The 22,532-nt window shown below is 45.6% G+C and overlaps 1 protein-coding gene across 3 annotated transcripts in view; it reads right to left on the minus strand.

Annotated features, from left to right (window-relative positions):
* Positions 1-22,175, minus strand: part of Dscam (DS cell adhesion molecule) — a 611,935-nt gene extending 589,760 nt beyond the window's left edge. For 2 of the 3 annotated variants that reach the window (XM_052741324.1, XM_052741325.1), the window contains exon 1: positions 22,024-22,165. In XM_052741324.1, the coding sequence (XP_052597284.1) occupies positions 22,024-22,066 (43 nt within the window). In that variant the 5' untranslated portion in view covers positions 22,067-22,165. Of the gene's footprint in view, positions 1-22,023 lie in introns of all 3 variants that reach the window. The other variant, XM_052741323.1, reaches the window with a different exon arrangement.
* Between the last annotated feature and the right edge of the window lie 357 nt (positions 22,176-22,532).

Raw genomic sequence — 22,532 nt, forward strand, 5'->3', positions numbered from 1 at the left:
CGATTCTTATCTTTTATCTTCACCTCCCTCTTGTCCCCAAACAAGAGTTTACAGGTGACTCCTCCATCTCCACTGGCCATGGTTCTAGGACACACAGGTCTTAACCCTCAAAGAGGACTTGCCACCACTGAGAGTGATGGGGTGAGGTGGGAAGGTGACACTCTGTGGACAAAGATGATTATGTGTTAGGATAGTAAAAACCTTGTTCACATGAACAGCAACCTAAAAGGGCCAAGCCGTAAAGGTAGGTCAAGGAAAAATGCAAGCACCACCTACGGCTGAACCCCACAACCATGAGAAAAGACAAGGAAGCAGCAAAGCAGATGCAGGGCTCCCTATGGCCCTGAGCGAAGCGCACTAGGACCGGGTCAATTTAGACATCCTTGGCGACAAGGAGTTAGTTCCCTTAGGAAGCCATTACTTCTCTGTAGCACATTCAGAGGCATGTTACCAAGCCTTTAGTTTAGCCAACTGTCTCAAAATGTCATCAGTAATCTTTGAATAACCTGTTCCAAAGAGGTACATATGTTCACCCCTATTTTCCAAGTTACCTTCACTGTTTCAACTTGATCAAATTCTTTAACTTTTCACTTTGTATAGTTTGGTCATCTTCATTTTCATTCTGTGTGCGTGCGTGCGTGCGTGCGTGCGTGTGTGTGTGTGTGTGTGTGTGTGCGCGCGCGCACGCGCGCGCGCAGAAGGGATCAGAAGACAACCTTCCACATTTTTTTTAAAGATAGGGATCTCTCCTTTTTTTTAATCACTAAAAACTCACTCCCACTTCCCCTAGCTTTCATAGCACTGGGAAGGGCTGTGCAAACTGCCAAAGGAGAAAAGTAGTCAGCTGTCCTGCCCAGCTGTAAACATATCCACCGCAACAATGACTGGCCTGGCAAGAAATCACCAGTGGTGCAATGGTGTGACCTTTATCTTGGGGTAACCAACAGCTGCCTAATTTGACTTAAGATCTGCTCAACTGGAAAGAGTCTGTGCCTGGTGTTACCTCTAGCTGGAATTATCATAAACCCTAGAAAAGAACCTACTACTGCTATTTTCCTCAACCAATATAATTCTAACTGTATTCTAAATACCTATCCTTTATACCTACAGGAACTGTAGCTCTTATCCTTCATCAAGAAGCTTCTTTTTGTAGCAGATGGAGACTATTACAGAACACCACAAGTGGTCAAAATGCAGAGAACAGACCCTGGGTTCCCAATTCCAACTGACACCACAGCAATGCAATCCCTACTCCTAAGGCTTATAGAAGATCTTGGAAGAGGGATGGAAAATTGTAACAGCCAGAGTCCCAGGGTAGTTAGATAGTGTCTAGACATGACAAGGGAAGTTGTACCAGGAAATCTCAACAGTGTGGTTCTCCTACACCAGATCTGCATAATAACACCAGCTGACATGGCATCCAATGTGGATGCAGAAAATCTCTTAACGTTCCATCCCTGTATGAAGAGCTACAGGCAATCAATGGCTGCTGAAAGAAGAGAATGAGTTTTCTCCAGGGACAAGCTCCCTGATAGTTTATCCAATCCCAAGTGGTCAGTGCTAAATACATGTACATATGAGCAAACATTAAATGACTCAGTAAAGGATGTGTGTGTGTGTGTGTGTGTGTGTGTGTGTGTGTGTGTGTGTGTGTGGTGTGGTGTGTAAAACACAGTGATAAAGAAGTGGTAATAAATTTTAGAGGAAGGGGGAACACAGGAGTAGTTGGAAGGAGGAGAAAGAGGGGTTGGAGTGACATAAATACAGTATTCATATATGCAACTCTATTTTTTTATTTTAAAATGATGTTGTAGTGGGAACCAGCTCAATATGCTAGGGAAATACCCAGAAGTCCAGGATAGATGAAAGTGGGGAGCCAGGCATGGCTACTCCATACTGAATGCCTGCTTCCATCCTCTGGTGACACCATGGACAGAGGCTTTGCAGGCTGGGATGGGAAGATCTTGCTTCCTTACCGGTGGGAAGCTTCAAGCAGAGGAAGAAAAAGGCCCACCACACGTTCTAGGGCTCTCTCTCTGGGCCATGGTGAAAACACGCCTGAGGGAAGCATGAAAGCTCCGTGGCAGGTTATGGCCAGAGGGTGGCAGGGAGGGAGGTAAAAGAAAGGACTTGGTCAGGCTCTGGGGACGGTCACTCGGATACGCTGGCAGTTTAAATACAAGATGTCAACAACATGTACAGATGGAACTGGAGGGCGTCATGGGAAGTGATAACAGCCAGAATCACGAAGGCAGGTGAATCAATTACAGCTCCGTTTTGGGGATGGAACAGCATGGCAGAAGCAGCTTAGAGGAGAAGGGAGATTGTTGTAGTCTATGGTTCCAGAGGGGAGACAGTGCATAGTGGTGGGAAAGGCATAGCAGCAGGACCATGAGGCTGGCCTGGCAATCAGGAAGCAGAGGAAGCACATTTCACCCATACACATGAAGCAAAGAGAGGAGGAGGAGAGAAAGAGAGATAACAGGAAGTGAGGGCAAGATACAAACCCTCAAAGCCCACCCCCAGTGACATACTTCCTCCAGCAAGGTTCCACCTCATATAGGTCCCATAGCCTTCCCAAACAACATCACCAACCAAGGATCAGGTGTTCACATACATGAGTCTATAAGGGACATTTTTAATCCAAACCATGACATCACATATAGGATGCTTCCTTTCATATGTGGAATCTAGAGGAGAGAGGGTCATGAAAGTAAAAGGATTATTAAGGAGAATGAAGGGGAAGAAAGAAAAGAAAGGGGGATAGTAGTGAATGTGATCTAAGTACCTTATACACAAACACAGAGACGTCATCATCAAAAGATGTCACTTTGCATGATGGACATATGCTAATGAAAATAAAATATGTGAAGAGCAAGGGGGATGGAAGGATGGCACCAGAGCTTCTGTGTTGTACAACAAGTGAAGATCCATGCAGATTCTGATGCCAAAACCATGAGGTAGGAGCAGGGGGAGAGAAAAATCCAGACTCTTGTTTTTGACAAGAGCAAGTGTGAGATATCTAGAAGGTTCCTAGGGGAGGCACTGAGTCAGCAGCTGGATTTGCGGGTCTGCATCAAATGTCAGTGCAGTGGGGAAGATGTGGACATACATTTGATCATGGCAGTCATCTCAGGAATAGACATTCATTCATTCACTCATTCATTCATTCATCCGATGTTTGTGCCTAAGTGGAACGCTGTAGGAAGAGAAGGAAGGGAACTAAGCCCAGGGGCATCACATTTAGAGTCTCACAGAAAATAAGCTGCCAAGGAGACCAAAGAGAGTTCACAGAGCATGGCACCCAGGACCCACGGGGAGGCTTCCCAATGAGCCACTCAGGGAGATCACAGTGAAGACTAGAACAGCAAGGTCACTAGGATGTTGACAAGAACAGTTCCAATGAAGTGGTAGAGATGGTTAAGCACATAGCCAAGACTGAAAGGCAAAGGCAGAAAATGAGTCATGTTGGCCTCAAAATGCATGTCAGTGTCTTGTCTGCAACAAGAGAAACAGAGATGTGGGGATATAGATGTGCAAGGGTGTGATATGCAGGCTTGGTGCAAATGACTTTATTTTCGATACACACAGCAACAGAGTGTGGAGCAGGAATACACATCCATCTGTCACAGAGGGAGACTTTGCTAGGGATTTTCACCAGTGTAAGCCTAAGGGGCACAAGCTTATACACCCATTTTTCATACTTTGGTGGTAAAAAGCATCAGAGAAATAAATGAGCAAAATGTGTTAATGGGAGTGGGGCCTTTATTTGTTGTTTCAGGTAGAGAGACACCAGCATGTTAGTGTGTTGGCCCAGAGAGGGAGGTCAAGGCTGAGGTCATGCACTAAAGGCCAAAGTTCTTGGGGGATGGTAGATGAAGGATGTAGACTGTGGTTGTCAGTCTGAGCTTTGATAGGGGCAAACCTGGGATCTATACCCTCACCAGGGCTAGGTAGTGTGGGTGGGTACTTCAGCATTGGGTCTGCATTTACGGTTCAATATTAAGTGTTATCTTGAAGTAATTAAAAACAAGAAGAACCTCAAATGACTTACTGACTCATCCTCTTGTTCTTCTGTTTCCATAGGTAAGGTTCCCTGTTCACACTGCCTTAAAATTAGGCCAAGAATATGGCTTTAACCCTGAACAGGGACTTTAGCTCCTTGCTATTCTGAGGAGTTTGCCCAGCCCAACAAACCAATCACATCTTCCCAAGGCAACCAGGTTGCCTCATCTGTAACAAGTACAAAGACTGCTTCCCCAGTCTCTGGTTGTTACACTGATCCTGCATAAAGTCTCATGTGACACTGTGTGGTATGACTGAAGTGTCCTCACCCAGGATGAAAGGTCATGAGGGTAAACTACTGCTGCACATTTCATCTGGCTTGTGTTGTGTCCAGTGTCCACCCACCCCTGCAGCAAGTACCTCCTTCTCCTGTGGGTTGAAAGGCAGACAATAGAGCAGGTATGGGTGCTCACAAGTGAAAAACTGAGAGGGGCACCTGTGCACACGGGCAGTGCCATGGTCTTCTGGTTCTTCTAACATCTTGGTCAATGAAGGACATCACTGGATGAGAATATGGAATGGGAAAGGTACTCTGAGGTCTAGGGAGGAAGGAGAAGGTCAGGATGGGTCAAGAGGTGGTCTGAGGAGGAGAGGGGGGTAAGGAAGGAGGAGAGGGACAAGTGGGTAGGATGAGGTCTGAGGAGGTCAGAGGAGGTCTGGAGAGGTAAACAGAGTTGTAAAGCCAGTCATCTTTTCACAAAATGGGTCCAGCAAAGTGGAACCAAGGGCATAATGAAGACCTCTGTGATCCTCCTTAGTGGCCTGAGGGACCTGGGCAGTGGGCAGTGTTTATCCAGGGGAGGCTGGCTGCTCTGAAAAGTGCCAGACAGGCTGGCCTGGTTGGTTAGTGGGTCTTAGACTTCTGAGACACAGGAATTCAGAGGAGGTATGAGAGGTCAGAGGAAAGTCAAGCTAGAGAGAATGCAAGTCAAATGCCTGGTTGACAGATTAGTACTTTCTACTAAAACTGGGAGGTTTCATTTTTAATACAAATGCCACAGAAATGGATATAAGAGGATACTAGTGTGTTGGGATGTGGAATTGATGTGGGCTCAGTGGAGTGGGATAGGTAGTGTGAGGTTGGCAGTATCCTATTGACTGAACAGTCTACCTTAGGGATAAGGTGATGTTCAGAAATTCTGTCACCAAAACTAATCCTGAGATCTGGGGATGAGGCTCCATTGGGAGAGTGCTTGCCTCCCATGCACAAAGCCTTAGTTCTAGCTCAGTATGCCATAAGACAGGGTAGTGGATACCTGAGAGGTAGAGGGAAGAGGGTCAGAAGCTACATAACAAGTTTGAAGCCAGCCAAGGATCCATGAAATGCTGTCTCAAAAACAAGCAACAGCCAAAAAAACAAAACACAAACAAACAAAAAATTCAAAGACTCCTCAATCATGCCCACATTATACTTTCTTCTAGCATTTCCCTTCAAGGAAACACTAAAGTAATGTTTGAATATTTGCACCTACTATCCCAGTTTCTGGCATAATGTATCTCCAATCCTCTGGGTGAACAATGTCACTTGATATGGTACTTGTGCTCCATAACCAGTGTCAATGGCAGGAGCTCATTGCTTGGTGAGTGTCAAGTGTGAGCTCAACTCAGGTTCTGAGATTAAACCTCCCAGGTTCAAAGTCTGCCTCTACCAGCCGCAGCATCTGTGGCTTTAGGATAGTCACTTCGCCGCAGTGCCTTGGTTTCCTCTGAGTGTCAAATGGGAATAACACTAGCAAGCACCCCAGGACTTGTTTTACAATCAAATTATAAATAACATAAGCCTAGCACAGTTCCCAGGACACAGTAAGGGTCAGCAATTATGATAAACAGGTTCACCCAAGGCTGCATAAGAAAGGGACTCTATCAATGATACCATAGCTATACATCCCTGTTCACTCATCCAGCAGAATCCTTTAAGCTCTCTGCCATCTGGTTCTTCTAGGGACCAACATCCAAAGTGTATGAGATGGAGGAGAGGACCAGAGTGAGGGGTGGGGGTACAGAGCACGACTCCATAGGAACACTGTGCTAACCAGCTCCACATATTGTGTGTCATGCAGAGAGGATACCCAGGTCAAATGCCACACTCTATCACCTTGAACCCACCAGCTAAGACACGGTACTACCCAGGAGGAGTTAGTACAAACAGCACCTGTGGATGAATACATGTGCACTGCACGTGCACACACATCCAGGGTTGTGTACATACACACAGGCACACACTATTCTTAATAGGAGAGCTTCCATCTGAGCTGAATACATGAGAATCCCTAGGCAATGTTTTCTAAACTTTTCAAGACGTGTGTCCCAGATCCTTCACTAAGACACATAGACAATGGCACTGCGGGAGGACTCAGACACGTCTTAACAAAACCAATCTGTGTCTCCTTCTGATGAGCCATCACTAAAAATACATTCCCATCTAATTTTGGTCTCCAATTCAAAATTTACTAAATGTTTTGATTCTAACATTTTTGGCATTGAGAAAATTGATGTCTTGTTCAGAACATCTGAAATGCAAAGTGCTTAAAGAGAGATAGAGTCTTTGAGCTTAGAGTTGGAAATATCCTGGCAGGTAGCATGCCTGTGATATAAATCTCCATCCACTCCAATCTCACTCTTCAGCAGGACCTAGAGCCATGTGATATTTCACCGCAGCTTGGACAGAAGTCCATTCGCCTACCCCTTAGTTGTCTAACTTAAACAAGGTGGTGACAAGAAAAAATAAATCTATTTTCCATATGTTTATAATGAGTTCAAAGTCAATATCTCACTTGCTCAACATGACTCTTAATTGCTCAGCTTGAAAGCAAATTTCACATAGCCATCTGCAGCGTAAAAGCTGCAAAGGAATCAAAGTGGCTTGATTCAAGAGTCAAGCAAATTTTTTGTGAAGAAAGTAAAAGTCACACTACTGTGCCATATCACGTGGGCTCTAAATGCCTCCCTGGAACCACTGGTGACTGGCCTGGGACTGGAATCTAAGGACAGACATCCGGCTTCACCCCCTGTGAAACTGCTGTAGAAGACACAGTGAAGATGCCAGGAGGTAGGACCCTCACTCTGCTGTCTGGCAACCTTGCTATAGCCAGCCCTACCTAGTCCCACCTGCTTTACTGTTTGATGGCCGTGCCTACCTCCCAGCTTTGGGCACTGTAGGAAACACTCTGGATAAATCCTTAAAGTGGAAAACTTCAGCTACAGCACCTCCATTCTGGTGACGGACAGCAAACTTCAGCTATGGGCAACTGTCACCATCACTAGATAGGGACCAGGCGTGACCGAGGTCATGTGATCACTGAAGCACCTACGCCTGAGGCTGCTCACGCTTCCATCCTTTCATGTTGGGAGGAAGAGAAGAATTACAAGACATCTTTCTTCAAACAAAGATAAGAGATTTTAATGTCTCTGAATGAGACACATATGTGGTGCTCATGTAAACATTTTCCTCTGTGTGTGTGTGTGTGTGTGTGTGTGTGTGTGTGTGTGTGTGCATGGCTGTGCATGGCTGTATTGTGTATAGAGGCCAGAGGTTAATGAGGTTAGTGTCGGTGACTTCCTCTATCACTCTTCACCGTATTTTTTAAGTCAGGGTCTCTTGCTGAACCCAGAACTCACAGTTCAACTAGCTGTCTGGCCAGTGAGCTCCACCTGTCTCTGAGTCCCCAGTTCTGGGGTTACAGATGCACCCTGCCACATCTGCCTTTTTTTTCTTTAATATGTCTGCTAAGGATCTGAACTCAAGTCCTCAAGCTTGCATAGAAAGGCAAGTGATGATTACTTACTGAGCCACTTCTCCAGCCCTACACTGGTATTTTTTATATGCACTTTCTTTTTGTTTTTGGTTTTTTTTTTTGAGACAGGGTTTCTCTGTGCAGTTTTGGTGCCCGTCCTGGATCTCGCTCTGTAGACCAGGCTGGCCTCGAACTCACAGAGATCCGCCTGGCTCTGCCTCCCGAGTGCTGGGATTAAAGGCGTGCGCCACCGCCGCCGGGCTCTACCTGCACTTTCATCAGCTCATTGATTCTGGTAGCCCAATGGTTCTCACAATTGTGTAAGCAATCCCAAGGATAGGCAGTGTCCTGTGCTGCCTACTCTGAAACAGAAGATAGCATAAGTGCCAGCCAGACCAAAGCACATGCACACTTTGACAGAAAAAGTTAAAACCCTCTTGGTATTCCAAATGCATTCACGGTAACCAGACTGCTTCTCTATACTCACATCAAGCAGGGGGCAGTGGGGAGTGCTGGGGTATAAAGAAAAATATGAAACTCCTCAAACTACACAAGGAGCTGAAACCTCTGGCCACTGGTTCCCTCACCCTATCTCCTAAGCACCTCCCATTTTCTTATGTAATTTACCTTCACAAACTTTAGTACCCTCTCACCCAACTGAAATACTCAGCATGGAAAAGCAAACACAATACATGAACTTAGAAAGGGCACCAGCACCTTCAGCTGTGTTCTTAAAAAAGCAGAGCCAAATGACAGAGATGGGGTTTATCAAAGGACACCCCTCCCAGGGCCACCACAGACACAGGCAAACGCTGGGACAGCAGCACCAAAGGGAAGTCACCCAGCAAGATGACTGAACGCACCTTCTGGCCCATGCAGCTCCCACTGAGTGCAGTTGCTCTCATTTCCAGCACATTCCACACTGAATGTCTCCAAGTAATTAATGATTTCCATCTAGGGTTTACTTGTGTCTAGAGGCTTCTCCACTCTGGCCTCTGCCTGAGCAACAGATGATATTAATATCCCGTCCTAATTACTGGGTAACAAGACTTGGAGCACTTTGAAAACACAAATCCAAGTCTGCAGCAAGAGCAGGCCTCCATCAAGCAGGCAGAACTGGGCACTCTAGAAACAAGGCAGCCAGATGAAGGGAAATGCATTCTGAGTGGTTAGCACACAGGGTTAATCACATTGTAATTTAATCATCTGATCAAACACAAATTAGCATAATCACTCGAAGAAAAAAATGTCTGGCAGAACCCAGGCATACCTCCAGGATCCCTGTCCTTAATGATATAAAAGGGAACATGGATTTGGTTTATTTTTTTAATTATGAAAAAAAAGTAATCAATGGGTAATGGATACAAGCCCCATGAGCTATTGATTTTAGTAGCTGCGAAATTATAACTGAGATTTGATTGAGAATATCTTCCTTTCTCCTTCCAAGATTATTCTAGAACTCACAGTCATGACATAAAACTGGGGGCTAAGGATGAACCAGGCATAGAGAATATACCTTGGATGCCAGCACTCAGGAGGTGATAGCAGGAGAACCAGAAGTTCAAGGTCATCCTCAACTACACTGCGAATTCCAGGCCAACCTGGGACAGACGAGACGCTGCCTCACATTAAATAAATGATTATGTTATGTGTAGCAAGGCTCTCAGCTAACGTGCAGGGCCTCACTGCTAATAATAAACTAGACAAGATCATTCTTTGTTCTGAGGGCCATCCTGAATATCATGGGATGCTGAGCAGTATCTCTGGTTTCCACCCTCCCATTCAAGTACCAACCAACCTCCAGGGCCCAACCAGACCTGTAACAATCAAGCATTGTCCAATATCCCTGTGGCTGCAAAACTGCCATCAGAGGAAACCTTGGGATTAATGAGAACATCAAGAACATATTTCCCTTGAAATAACCAGTTTTGTGAGAATAGGTGCTATGTTTCTTGACTGCAATCTGCCCCAAACCAAGGAACCCAGAATAAGAATTACCTGGCTTTATGAAGTCCACTTTATATGTCGTGGCTCTTTCTGAAGCACCATAATAACTGGCGGTACTCATGCCCTATGCTTCAGAAAAAAAATAAATAAATCATTCGATGCCAGTTCTCCTTGCCTGCTTGTGGATGGAGACAGAGCAGGTTTCTAGGGGCACCTGAGTGGGGTGCAGGAAGGATCATGACACATTGCTCTCAGACCTCCACTTCTCTGGAGGAGAACAGATCACCCTGCATTTAGACAAGCATGGAGCCTGACAAGGCCTCCAGGCTCCTGAGGAAACATCGCCATTTTTTTTTTTTTACACTTTCCTCTTGTGCAAGGAACCACTGATGGTTTTCTCCCAAAGCCCAAGGAGGGAGAGAAATAAAAAGAATTTGGGTTACAAATGGAGGCAGCCCTTCTGTAGCTTTCAAATGGTCCCCCACTCTAACGGATGTGCCACAGGGATGCACACCTCCGGTGCCCTGCCTTCCACAGGTGGGATGGGTCCTAGGGACATCCATTCAAACTGAAAGGTGTTGGAAGCCCCGGTGAAAACCAGTGGACTCTCAGTAAACTATACAAGAAGCATGGTCCATGGCTTGAGGTGATTTGTTCTAATCTGAGTCACACAGTGTCTTATTTTCATATTCTATCAAAAAAAAAGTGACTCCCTATTTACAATGACTCCTGGGTCTCTCACAGGTTATGAAGGCTGGTGATGGAAATATTTATGCTCTTTCTGTGAAGGAGAGACGAGAAAGCCTGACCCACTCCACGAGGAACTTCCAACGAGGACAACGTGTACTACGACGTGCAAGCTTCAAAGCTCCCGATTAGAGAGGACCTGCTGCTATTTTAAACTGGCATCATCTCCCACGAATTCCCTCAGAGGTCTAGACTCCTGAACATAATCTTCTTTCTTAAAAAGAAAAAAATTTAAAGACACAGAGGTTCAGGAGCCTATTGTTGCAGAGAAGCAGGCATGGCCCGACTATCACAGTGATGAGTAAGCAGAAAAGGCAAGCCTTTGGCCTGCAAAGCCTTTTGTCCAGTTCTCTGAAGCTCCAGCTGACAACAGCTGCCCTGATGGGTCATTTCTGCAGTGACTCACAATAGAATGGCCAACAGATTAGAACATAGAACTCTTGAAGATGCCAAGAAGGGAAAGGTTATTTTTAATATTATTTAAAATAAGATCTTAGGACAAAAAAAAGGTATTTTTAAAGGTTCTGAATTTAGGCCTTTCTCCAGCACACATTCAAGTCTATTTTAGTTAAAAAATCAAGGACATGGTATTTGGGGAAGATAATTCCACCAGTAATCAATTTTATCATATGTGTGGAAAGGTATACAGTGAGTGGCAGGAGTTCCCTCATGTGCTATTTTCTCTTTTCTGACAACATAGTGGATAGTGCATGCATTGGACAGTAGACACAGTTAACTTGGTCACTTGTTTATAAGAGAGTAGCCACCAAGAAAACTCAATGGCAAAAATGATCCCAAGTCCCTGCTATCTGGATTTGGTATGAGCTTTGTGCACAGACAGTGGCTGCAGGCATGTGTAATGCTCCCAGGGCAGCCTAGAAGCAGCATCTCTAACTACAAGTAAATTCATTCCTCTGACTGGTCTCATCCTAATCTGGCTCATTGTCTAGCTTGTTCAATATTACATCCTAAAGGGCTGCCTACTGCCAATCTCTTGCCTAGAGAAATATGGCTATCTTTAGGCTCCAAGGGGCTTCTCTGCTAGGCCTCTAGATGCTAATAAAAAGGGAGTCAGGGGAAGAAATACAGCAGGGTCAAGTCCATCAGCAAAGCTTCTGCCTGCAATTAAACAAAGCACCAAATATACCAGAGAAAGAGTGGCATTGATTAGAGGGATTAATAAATCAATAATAACGGACAGGTAGAGAGATGGCAAATAGATGGATAGATAGATGGATGATTATAGATAGATAGATAGATAGATAGATAGATAGATAGATAGATAGATAATAAATAGATGATAGATGATGATGATGATAATAGACAGATAGATAGATATAGCATTGTCTAGCATTTAGCTTTTACCTGCCAATCATCTATCATATATCTACCTATTGTCTATCTGCTTTTCCTCTGTCTTCTACATGCTTATCTATCATCTATCTGTCTGACATTTATCTTTTTTCCTCTTAACCTCTACTTCTAGCATCTCTGAGCATCTTACACTACTGAAACCTATAAAATATTTTAGCCTAATCCTTCCATCCTTTGGGAGGTGTAACACAAATTGCTAAACTGTCTTATTAAGAAAAAAAACAGAGCCAGATATTGGAGTGAGAGCTGAAAGATCAGAGAAACAGAACAAGCCAGCCATGTTCTTATCTCTACGAAATCTTCAGCCTCAAGAGAGAGACTTCCTGTTTACTCATGCTTTATATACCTTTCTGTGTCCTGCCATCTTACTTCCTTCCTAGTGCTGGGATTAAAGGCATGTGCCATCATGCCTGGCTGTGTTCCCAGTGTGGCCTTGAACTCACAGAGATCCAGATGGATCTCTGTCTCCTGAATGCTAGGATTAAAGGCGTGTGCTACCACTGCCTGACCTCTATGTTTAATATAGTGGCTGACTTTGTCCTCTGATCCCCAGGCAAGCTTTGTTGGGGTACACAATATATCACCACAGTGAGGGAATGACAGAGGTGTTTGGGGTGGAAGGGGTGGATGTGGGATTTCTGTGACTGTGCATACCAATGAGATTGCAGCTCTGTTGTGAGATCCCCTAGCAATGGACAAATGAAGTAACACCCGAGCAAAGCAAAGTACCCAAAACCAATACCAAGATCACCTCTAGGTTGATATTTTTCTCCCCGGATTACTCCATAAATTTCCAATCAAGCCTATTCTAAACAGTAGCCAGCAGAGTTAGAAAATATTGGTTTTGGTGAGTCCTAAGATACATGCATTTGTGTAATTTCCCATATTGCTCAAGGTCTACTGTCCTGCCAGACAGACTGCCAAATTAACCATCTGATGGAAAGAGAGTCACAGACCTTTGAAAGCACTTTGTGTCTTCTATACTTTTCTTCCACTGCACAAAGACATAGATGAATGACTTTCCTTGCTGGACCTGGTGATGGCACCCTGGCTTCACCTCCTATTGCTATGATTAAATATCCTTACAACAGCAATCTAAAGAGAGAAAAGTTTGGGGCTGGAGAGATGATTCAGTGGTTAACAGCACTGGCTTCTCTTACAGAGGACTGACTTTAGTTCCTAGTACCCACAAGGCAACTCATAACTATGGATAGCTCCACTTGCAGGGAATCTGACCATCAACTTCTGGTTTCCATTGACACTGGACATGCATATGGTGTACATGCATACATTCAGGCAAATGCTTATACACATAAAATAAAAATAAATCTGTTTATAAAGAGAGAGGAGTTTCATTCATCTTACAATTCCAGCTTGCAGTGTATCATTGCAGAGAGATCGTGGCAGGGATGAAGCAGCTACTGACATCCACAGTCCAGAGCAAAGAGGGCATGTATACTTACTGCTCAGCTCACTTCTCAATTCTCAGTCCAAGACCCAAATATGGGAATGGTAGTCTTCACACAGAGCTCAGAATCCCCACATTAATTAACATAATCAAGAAAATCTCCTACGAACATGCCCACAGGCCACCCTGATCTAGACAATCCTCATTGAGACTCTCTTCTGCATTATTCTAGATTGTGTCAAGCTGACAATTAAAACTAACCAGCACCCACATTTTAGGCATTTCCTTTTCATTAGCCAAAGAAACAGATCAATTAAGTAACCACCATTTACAGGAGGGGACTCAGTAAAAGATGAGAGCTGGAGGAAGAGGAATGGTAGCCATAGCATCTTCTGAGTGTTACACATCTGCCCACTTTGACAGCATTGCCAGTTGTTGGGTCTCTAGTTCCTTCCTGGATTCTCACGAGTCATATAACATAGCATTGTTACTTGTACCCCAGCTTCTATGCATCACTTATTAAAAAATGCTCTGCAACTGATATCAAGAAATAAACACTGTAATTAAGAAGCCTGGGATTTGGGGTTTTCAGCATCCTAGGGGAATCCCAGATCAACTCACACCACAGCAGTGTGACTGTGGAGAGAAGAAATGAATGTGGAGTTTCCTCAGGAGAAATATGTTTACTTAATGTGAAGTCTCCACAATACTTCAAGAGGAATAGGGTCTGTGCAGAGGAGGGAAGCTCCCCTCTCGCCTCCATCTGTACCTGCCTTTGTATTATAATAAAATCACAGGCATTTTCCCATACCCCCACAGTCCACACAGAGCCCCTGAGAAGAATCAGTGTTTCACTCAACACAAGCAGGAATCAAGGACACAAGCCTCCACCACTAAACAAGTCCGCCTCACTGGTTGTGACCCATTCACACTGGGTACAACCCCATCTTCAATCTGACCATCATGGTGACCCCACGGGTGATCAATGGGAGTGACAGCACCATGTTGTTTCTTTGCAGCAGCATCCAATATGGCAGAGTTCAGAGACCTAGAAGAACCAATGGCTCTGATTAAATTGCAAGGAATGCAAATGAATTGCTTACACTCTGCACAAAACCAGGCTAAATGTTGTTTTCTGTTTCTCCGTTAATATTAAAAAGAGTCAAGGGTGGCAGGAGTCAAAATCAAGGATCACTCTGCTTCTGCCTCTCTAATGTGGGCTCTTCACAGTCTGGGAAGAATAGCCTCTATAAAGTTACCAGGTTACCATAGATCTCCCTACCATCAAAGGCCAGTGATCCACACATTGATGTGGGAAGGACAGACGTGATGCTAGTACAAAATTCCTACACATGTTCAATGTCTAGACTCTGAACAGAAAAAAAAAGTACCATGGGAGGAGATAGCAAAGCCAGAATGAGGACCATATAGCATCTTAGAGAACATTCTGTTCTCTTTTATAGTGTGTGTGTGTGTGTGTGTGTGTGTGTGTGTGTGTGTGTGTGTGTGTGTGTAGTGGGGGTGTGCATATGGTTGTGTGAATGTGTGTATGTGTCTGTGGAGGTCAGAGGAAAACCTTAGGCATCATCCATGGGAATAAATCTACCTCCTTTGAACATGGAGCTCACCAATTAAGGTAAACTCTCTGGCCAGCAAACCTCAACAATCTTCTTGTCACTGTCCCCCCGGCACTGGAATTGTGAGCATGCATCCCTGCACCTAGCATTTTCATGGGTTTGGGGCTGAACTCAGGTCCTCATGCTTGCAAGGTAAGAGTTTTATTAGCAGCCATCTACCCAACCCCATGTTTTTGTTTTTTAAAATATGTTTTAACTTGGACATATTTAATGAACTTGGAAGACAATCTGCTGAGTGAAATAAGCCAGGCACAGAAGGTAAAATGACTATGCTCTTACGATACACAGAATATAAAATAAAAGGAAGACTGTTGTATCTAAGAGAAGGTGTGTTCCTTTTCCCTTGTTCAATAACTTATGTCAATCACACAGCCTGTGGCTGTATCTCCTGCCCCACCAGGTCTGACCAATTAGAAGTGTGTGTACCTCAATTTAAATCTCCAGAATTTAATAACAGGTTAGCAAGGAGGACCCTGTGACGATCATGAGATCCTCGGTTTAAGCCCTTCTCTCTCTGTAATTGCTGTTCTCTGGAAGCGCATGCTGATTTCATTCCCCTGGTGTTCTGCTGTGGAGTCTCTAGGGGAGGCCGTGCCACAGAGACAATGTTCTCCCTGAGCTTCCAGGCTCCTGTTCAGACTCACTAGAGTCTCTTCCCAAGCTGAGGGAGGACTTAACAGTGATTGAACTTCCAGAATATTCTGTAGAGTCAGGCACAATTTCTCGCTATTTCCACAAGGGTGATTTGCTTTGTCTCTACTATGAAGTTCAGTACTGTACCAGGAACACGGGGAAAGCCCACGTTTAGAGCGGAGACAATCCCTCTCAGTTTCTATTCCGCTCTTTCAGGTTCTTTGCCCCTGAATTTCAAACTGTCTTTCTATAAATAGGACTGCTTGCTCACTCTTAAATCTTACTCACTGTCTTCTGAAGAAAAAAGTGTATCTTAAATAGGGATGTAGGCAAGATTCATCAATCCCTGTCACTCCATCTCCCTGAGTCGCCTCTTTCCTCTTATCTCGTCATCCACCTGTTCAGCTGCGTCCATCCTTTCTCTATTAAGTGGTTTTAATATTCATATATTTACATAATCTAAGAGAGTTAATCATCCATGTTGATCAACACAGAATAAATGTGAATCTCTAAAAATCAAAAGTTGACTGTAAGCTTTATAACATTAGATCCTTATATATAACACTGGGGTTTTAACAATGATTAAAATATAATTTGTTTATGTTACTCTGATGAGATTCCAACTTTATATTCAACTCTGCTGCTAAAATAAGATATTGACAAGAGATCGGTAGCCATTTGAAACTTAAAGAAAATAGTAGTAGTGTGACTTTGTAGACATGATTACGGCTTTAAAACCTTGAGGTTTTTTTTTTTTTTTATTCTCAGGAGCTGGTGGGAAGTTTAAATGTCAGATTGCTGTTTCTAGTGAGAATCCAGAATAGACAGGCAGTACCCAAATCTTGTCACTTGAGAAAAAGGGTTCCCAGGCTTTGATGAAGTCACTGGCTGAGACACCAGCCCCACTGCACCCCAAGAAAGGCACCTGGGGGTATCAGAGCAGGATGTGTCACCAAAAGGAAGCCCCACCACATGCCACATGTGAGTCACTTTTGTAAGACAGCATGCCCCACAGTCATTTGCAGAGCACAAATGCTTTTCCTGCCACAGGCCAGCTGCCTGTCAGAAAGCAGAGGCATGCTGAGGGGGGCCACCAGCTGCTCACCCACCCTTCTCATACAGTTGAAGCAGAGGTTGAAGGCAAGAGAGTAAACTGGGTAAAGAACCTAGGATGGGAAGGAAGCTAGAAAGAAGCCAGAGAGGAAAAGTCAGGAGAGAGGAGGAAAGGCCAGAAAGGAACAAGGCTATGTCTCACCTGTTCTCTCATTCATTTCCACCTGGGTTTCCATGTGCTCTGCTTTGTGCAAAGGACACACTTGGGCACAGTGGACATCTCAGCCTCTTGGTCACTTCCCTAGTAAGCCCCAAATTGGCAAGTTATAGATTTCCCTGAAGCCATCTAAGAGAAAGCCAAGGCTTTAGGAAGGATAATGGAGGCTGAACCCAGACCTCTGAGCATCTGGGCAGAAGCTCTCTGACCTTGGAACCAACATCAGGGATCTGCCCTTCCCATTGGCTCCTTCTTCTTGCAGCCCAGGTGGAGAGCTTGCTGTCTGCAGAAGGCATTTGGGTGTTCCCCTTCAGAATTCATAACAAAATATATATACCACAGGGCTGCCAGAATCTTTCATTCTCACCAAGCATTTAGCAAAGGAAGTGCAACTCTGAATTAGCTTGTGTTTTCAAAACATTAAGGAATGTGAATATGGTGGGGGTGGGGTGGGGGACAGCCAGAGGTGAACTGAGAATTTCTGCGCCCAGATCCTTGGAACATGAAGAGTTAAGGGTGAGTCCAGAGGAACAGGTGCTGTCCAATTTGCTGGCGTGTGGGTGGGAGCGCGGCTCCAGGCCCCCAGAGCTTTGCAGCCACGGCTGCAGGAGATTGATGGGCTGTGGACAAGTAGTGCGCAGCATCACCCCTGTCACCAGCAGCAGAGGAGAAGCCCCGCGGCTCCTGGGATGACATTGGAAGGTCAGCCAATCGGGCAAGGAGCTGCCCCCTTCAAGATTCGCAGGCCACCCCTGGGCTCCCTCTCCAGTATGCAAAGGGGGACCCTGTGGACTCTGTGGACCATTGGCTCCAGACACCTCCCTTCCTTCTGTGCATCTTCTGAGATTGGAGACATTGCTGCAAGCCGTGTCCTTCTTTGCACAAATGAAAACAAAGACTGCTGCAGACCATTCCTGACCTGCCAAACCCTGAACATGATCGCTGTGTGTAAACCCCCACCTCCTGAGCCACGGAGTCTGGGCACAACGAACTTGAGGGACACTGGGAGGCAGCTTCGAAGGGAAGCCCTAGACAAGTGTGGGGAGCATCCTCAGAGGCGGAGGTTTGCCTGCTCTGTTGAGAGCTTGCTGCAGGAGTCTGGCGTGGTTTGCCGCCCACTAGTGTCCTATGGCGGGGACACAATTGACATGCAGGTAGCAGCAGCTCAGTGTCTCCCAAGCTGACAGTGCCTGCCACCTAGCCCCAGCATGTACCCGAGTGCCATGGCCCAAAGTGCCCACTGTATGCATGGGCAGCCCCAGGGTACCTACCCAGATTAGGTGAACCTCATTAAAAAGCCAAGAGAATGGGGTGCTCATTCTAAAAACATCCCCAATTCCCTACCTATTGCCACTTTATGCTTAACCAAATTCATTACCAAGGTTTTATAAATGCAGTAAATAGGAAAAGTTGTTGCTTTGTTTAAAAACAAATAAACAAAACATGCATTCCCGTATCCCACAGTGCTTATAGATCTTAAGATGCCCCTCCCCCTTTACATCAAGTTTCTATGGCACTGAGCTGACTCCTGTTCAGCCTTGGCCACCTTCCTTGTTTACTCCAGACAAATCCATGATAAAATATTTTGCCAGCAATCTGGAGATTCAGGCCTCAGGGATTTAAATGGGCAGGGTTTTTTGTTTTTTTTGTTTTTTTGTCAAAATTACACCACCACCACCCCCAGCAGCACAAGTGCAGGGTATGCCCTGTGATTTGCTGATTCTCCCAGGCAGCAGGGAGCCCTTGGTGACACCCAAGTGGCAAGGAGGATAGTCAAGGAGAGGAGGCAGATTGGCTGGCATTTATTAAAGGTCTGCCTGGCATTTTGTTTGCCTACAGAGGGCATCTTGTAGGGGCATGCAGCTTCTGTGCAAAGGCCCAGCAATTTTAGATGAACTCCACAATTATCAAAAATAATCTCACTCTGTTCTATATGGGAGAGAAAGAATTTTTTTTTTTGCTTGTATATGTCTATGGAAACTAAAATTTAAAATATCATCTTGGAAGCCTTCAAGATACACCAGTACTTTCAAAGGCCTACTTCTATGGTTGAATAAAATACCAGGTGTCAGGTCTGTAATGCCCTGTCACGTGATCTGCAGGGTCCCAAAGGTGCTGCACACCAGCTTGTCCTTGAGCCTCTCACCACCACGGCTCTACTCTCTTACCAGAGCTAACTAGGCTGGGGCGCCTGAGAGCATAATGCAGTGAAGCTCAAAATCTCATGGCCGAAGGAAAGTCAATGTCAAGGGTGCGTGTGTGTAAACCCAAATGCCAGGATGCAGCATTAACACCCTCGATATAAACCTGTATACCAGACTATCCCCCACCTCTGCTCTTGTCAGGAATGTTACACTAGCAAGCACTCACTGGGATTGAAATCAAGAGACCATGTTCAGAGAAATGATGCAGCTGCCTGTTCATGCTGAATACACATGCAGCAGCGTGTGCCTGTGCACACATGTGCTCCTAAAGCTGTCCTGTGAGTATTTCCAGGGTGTTAGAGAACACATTGACTATATCACAGGCTCCCTGCATCTTCTCAGGTGAGGTCACTCACAAGTTTTTAACCCATGCAGGGACTGGTCTCTTGCTTCTGGTCTTTGCCCCAAATACTCTCTGTAGCCTCTCCAGCAACAATGCTGTAATTAAGAAAGGAACATGCCCCTCGCTACAAGCTTTCTACTGTTCAGATGAAGACAGGATATCTGAAACACACACTGAGTACATCTACTCCTGATTCTTACCCCTTCCTCCAAATATCCATTTGTATAATCTTTTACAAATGAAAAAGAAAAATGACTATAATGGGCATTTTAGTGTTTGAGGCCTAGCAATATAGCAATATTCAGTTTGGGTCTTATCACACATTTGGGTATTTTTCAAAATGAAGACAGGCCAAAATATTGCAATTACTGACCAAAAAAAAAAGTCCATTCAGATAGCATTCAGTTTCAGATTTTTGAAACCTGTAGTTTTACCAAAGGCAGCATTCTAAATTAGGCTCTTATTTTGACATGAGTATATATTTTATGATATTTGGCATAGTATATCTTGAACACCATCCCTGGAAAATCCACCCCCCCCCCAATGTAAAAGCCCAAACCTCTAGGGTCAGGCCTTTCTTTCATGCTTGCTCATATAAAGGAAGGGCCATTTTTATATAAGGCAGCTCCCTGGCCTTCAGCTGATGGGGTCAGAGCAACTTGCCTGTGCATTTTACTGCAACAATAACCGATTCTCACAACAGATGTTAAAAGTCTTGCAAAAAATTCTTGCACGACTCTACCCAGGTGCACATGAGCAATCTATGCATATATTTTCCATATGGTAGATTTCACTCAATTTGAACACTGCATAGAATTCTTTATATAGTATTTTTTTAGTTATGAAATGCTGATTTAAAAAATCTTAGACATTTATAGCATCTATGTATCAGAGACTATCATAATTTCTTCTTTACCATGCTCACCATATATAACTCACACTGAAATATAGATACTGGTTGGCTGACAACCAGAACAGCCTGGCTCACCATCCTGAATCACCTATTTCTCCCCAGAGTGGAAATCTTCCTTCATCCAATAGCCCAGGCCTTTGCAAGGAGCCCAGATATGTCACACTGACAGGGGAGACAGGCCATCAAGGCATGTCGGCTTTGGAACACATCTGTGAACATCTGGGCCTTTTCTGTGCTTCCCCCATTAAATTAGCAAGCAGCAAGGGCTGCTCTCCAGACTCAACTGCATGCTCAGAAGCACATCTATCCCCCAAGATAAATTCCCTGGAGGAGGCAGGACAGGTATAGTGCCCTCTGGGAAAGGGGGCTATCTTGTCAGAACTTGCTCTAATTTTTCCGCCTGGGAGGAAATCTCAAGATGAACACTCCTGTCACTTTGCTTTTGGTCATATTAAAGAACAAAATGCCATTTTCATGTGAATTTCGGGGTACCTTCTTCATTCGTCTCCATCTTTTCTTAGTCATCATTTTTTTTCAAACCTGGTAAATATCATGTCCTTCCTCTGGCCACGGGTTGGTTTTTCTCTAAGTACTACAAAGGTCTGCGAAAGAAAATGCAGCCAGTGCTTACAGCTTCCCTAGGTATCTTCCAGAAAAATCTTACAGCCTCCCCTTGGATTCTCCTTCTCCTATTTTCTTGTAAGGACCAGATATATCCATTCTCATTCTCTTGTATTCATATATTCTCCCCGCCCCCCTCCTGGGTATAATGGTTTAATTTTAACTGTCAGCAGGTTATACGTTTTATGCAGATGTTGTTCCAAAATTTGAAATGGAGATTGAAGCCCTAGATGCTTCCAGGAGATACCAAATGATGGTGACAATTCCCCCTCTCTCCAACATGAGAGAAAGCCATTCATACATGTAAGTTCGTATTTGCGCTGTGTGACAGGCAGCCTAAGGTGCACACACGTACACTTACTAATTGGGTCTGACTCCATCAAGAACGATAGCTTTCTAAATACCAGGAAGAAAGCGTCTCAATATGTAAGACTCAGCTGAACATGAGAGGGTGAAAAACCATGTACAACGTTCACCAGTTTCACTTTTACAAGTATACAGGTGATTTTTTAAAATTTGTCAACATTACAGATGATGTAATGCTTAGCAGTGCATATTTTTACATACACTACTGCGAGGAACATGTAGTGTCCAGGGGACGAGGGGAATGCAGAGAGACGCATCTTTCCCACAGCCTTCAAGGGTGAACTGTAGCAGAATTAAAGCGAAGGCTTTAAGGCTCAAGAGCGCAGAACCTGAAGGCTATACTGTCTTAATTGACCCCTGCACCTGCCTTCGCTCCTAACGCCATGTCCCTTTTCTGGTTGTGATATTCAAAGTGGCGATCATCCCCTCTCCTCTCCCCAAATCCGGCTGGCTCTGATGAGGTAGCTGTCTAGCTCTGGAGTTGGGCTCTGAGCTGGCACTTGGCTAGCTAGCTAGCTAGGTAGGCAGCTTCCAGCGATTGCAGAGCGATGCCTCCCTGGCCTCATCTCAGTACCGCCTAACCTCTCCAAAGCAATGCAAATATATTTTTAAAAATAAATAAATAAACGCATGCATGAACATTCTAACCCGGATAGGGAAGGAAAGGAGGGAAGACTTCACCCATGCATCCAGCCCCCCACACCGCACCCACTCCCCGGGCCCCTTCCCAGACAGGAATCAGCGCAGACCGCAAGGCTCACCATTCGCGAAGCTCTGGAACAAGGAGAGAGCCAGTATCCACATGCCCCTGCTGCTGCCCGGCCTCCCGCGAGCCAGCGAGCCAGCGAGCGAGCCACGCGCCGGCCTCGCCCCCCGCGCTGCGCTGCGCTCCGCCGCGCCCGGCCCGGCTCCGCTCGCCGCCCGCCACCTGCCCAGGGGCCGCCCAGCCGCCCAGCCGCGCTCCCCACACGCTGCGCCCCCGCACACCTGCTCCCGGGCGCCGCGCCCCACGCCGCGGACACAGCCCAGGTGCGCCGTGCGCTCGGCTCGGCTCAGCGGGCCGCGGGCAGCCAGGCGCGGGCGCACAGCCGCAGCCGCGGGCGCGAGCTCATGCCGGGCGCCCCCCGATGCGCAGCGCGGCCAGGCGGCGGCCTCCGGGGCGCCGGCCTCACCCTCCGCAGCCAGGCAGCAGGCGCGCAGCCAGGCTCATCCTGCTGCGGCGGCCTCGGGCGCCGGGTCCCCTGTGCTGCCCTTCCCTGCCTGAGCCCGG

Source organism: Peromyscus californicus, unplaced genomic scaffold (assembly GCF_007827085.1).
Source record: "Peromyscus californicus insignis strain IS unplaced genomic scaffold, ASM782708v3 Scaffold_16__1_contigs__length_79575227, whole genome shotgun sequence".
Classification (NCBI taxonomy): domain Eukaryota; kingdom Metazoa; phylum Chordata; class Mammalia; order Rodentia; family Cricetidae; genus Peromyscus; species Peromyscus californicus.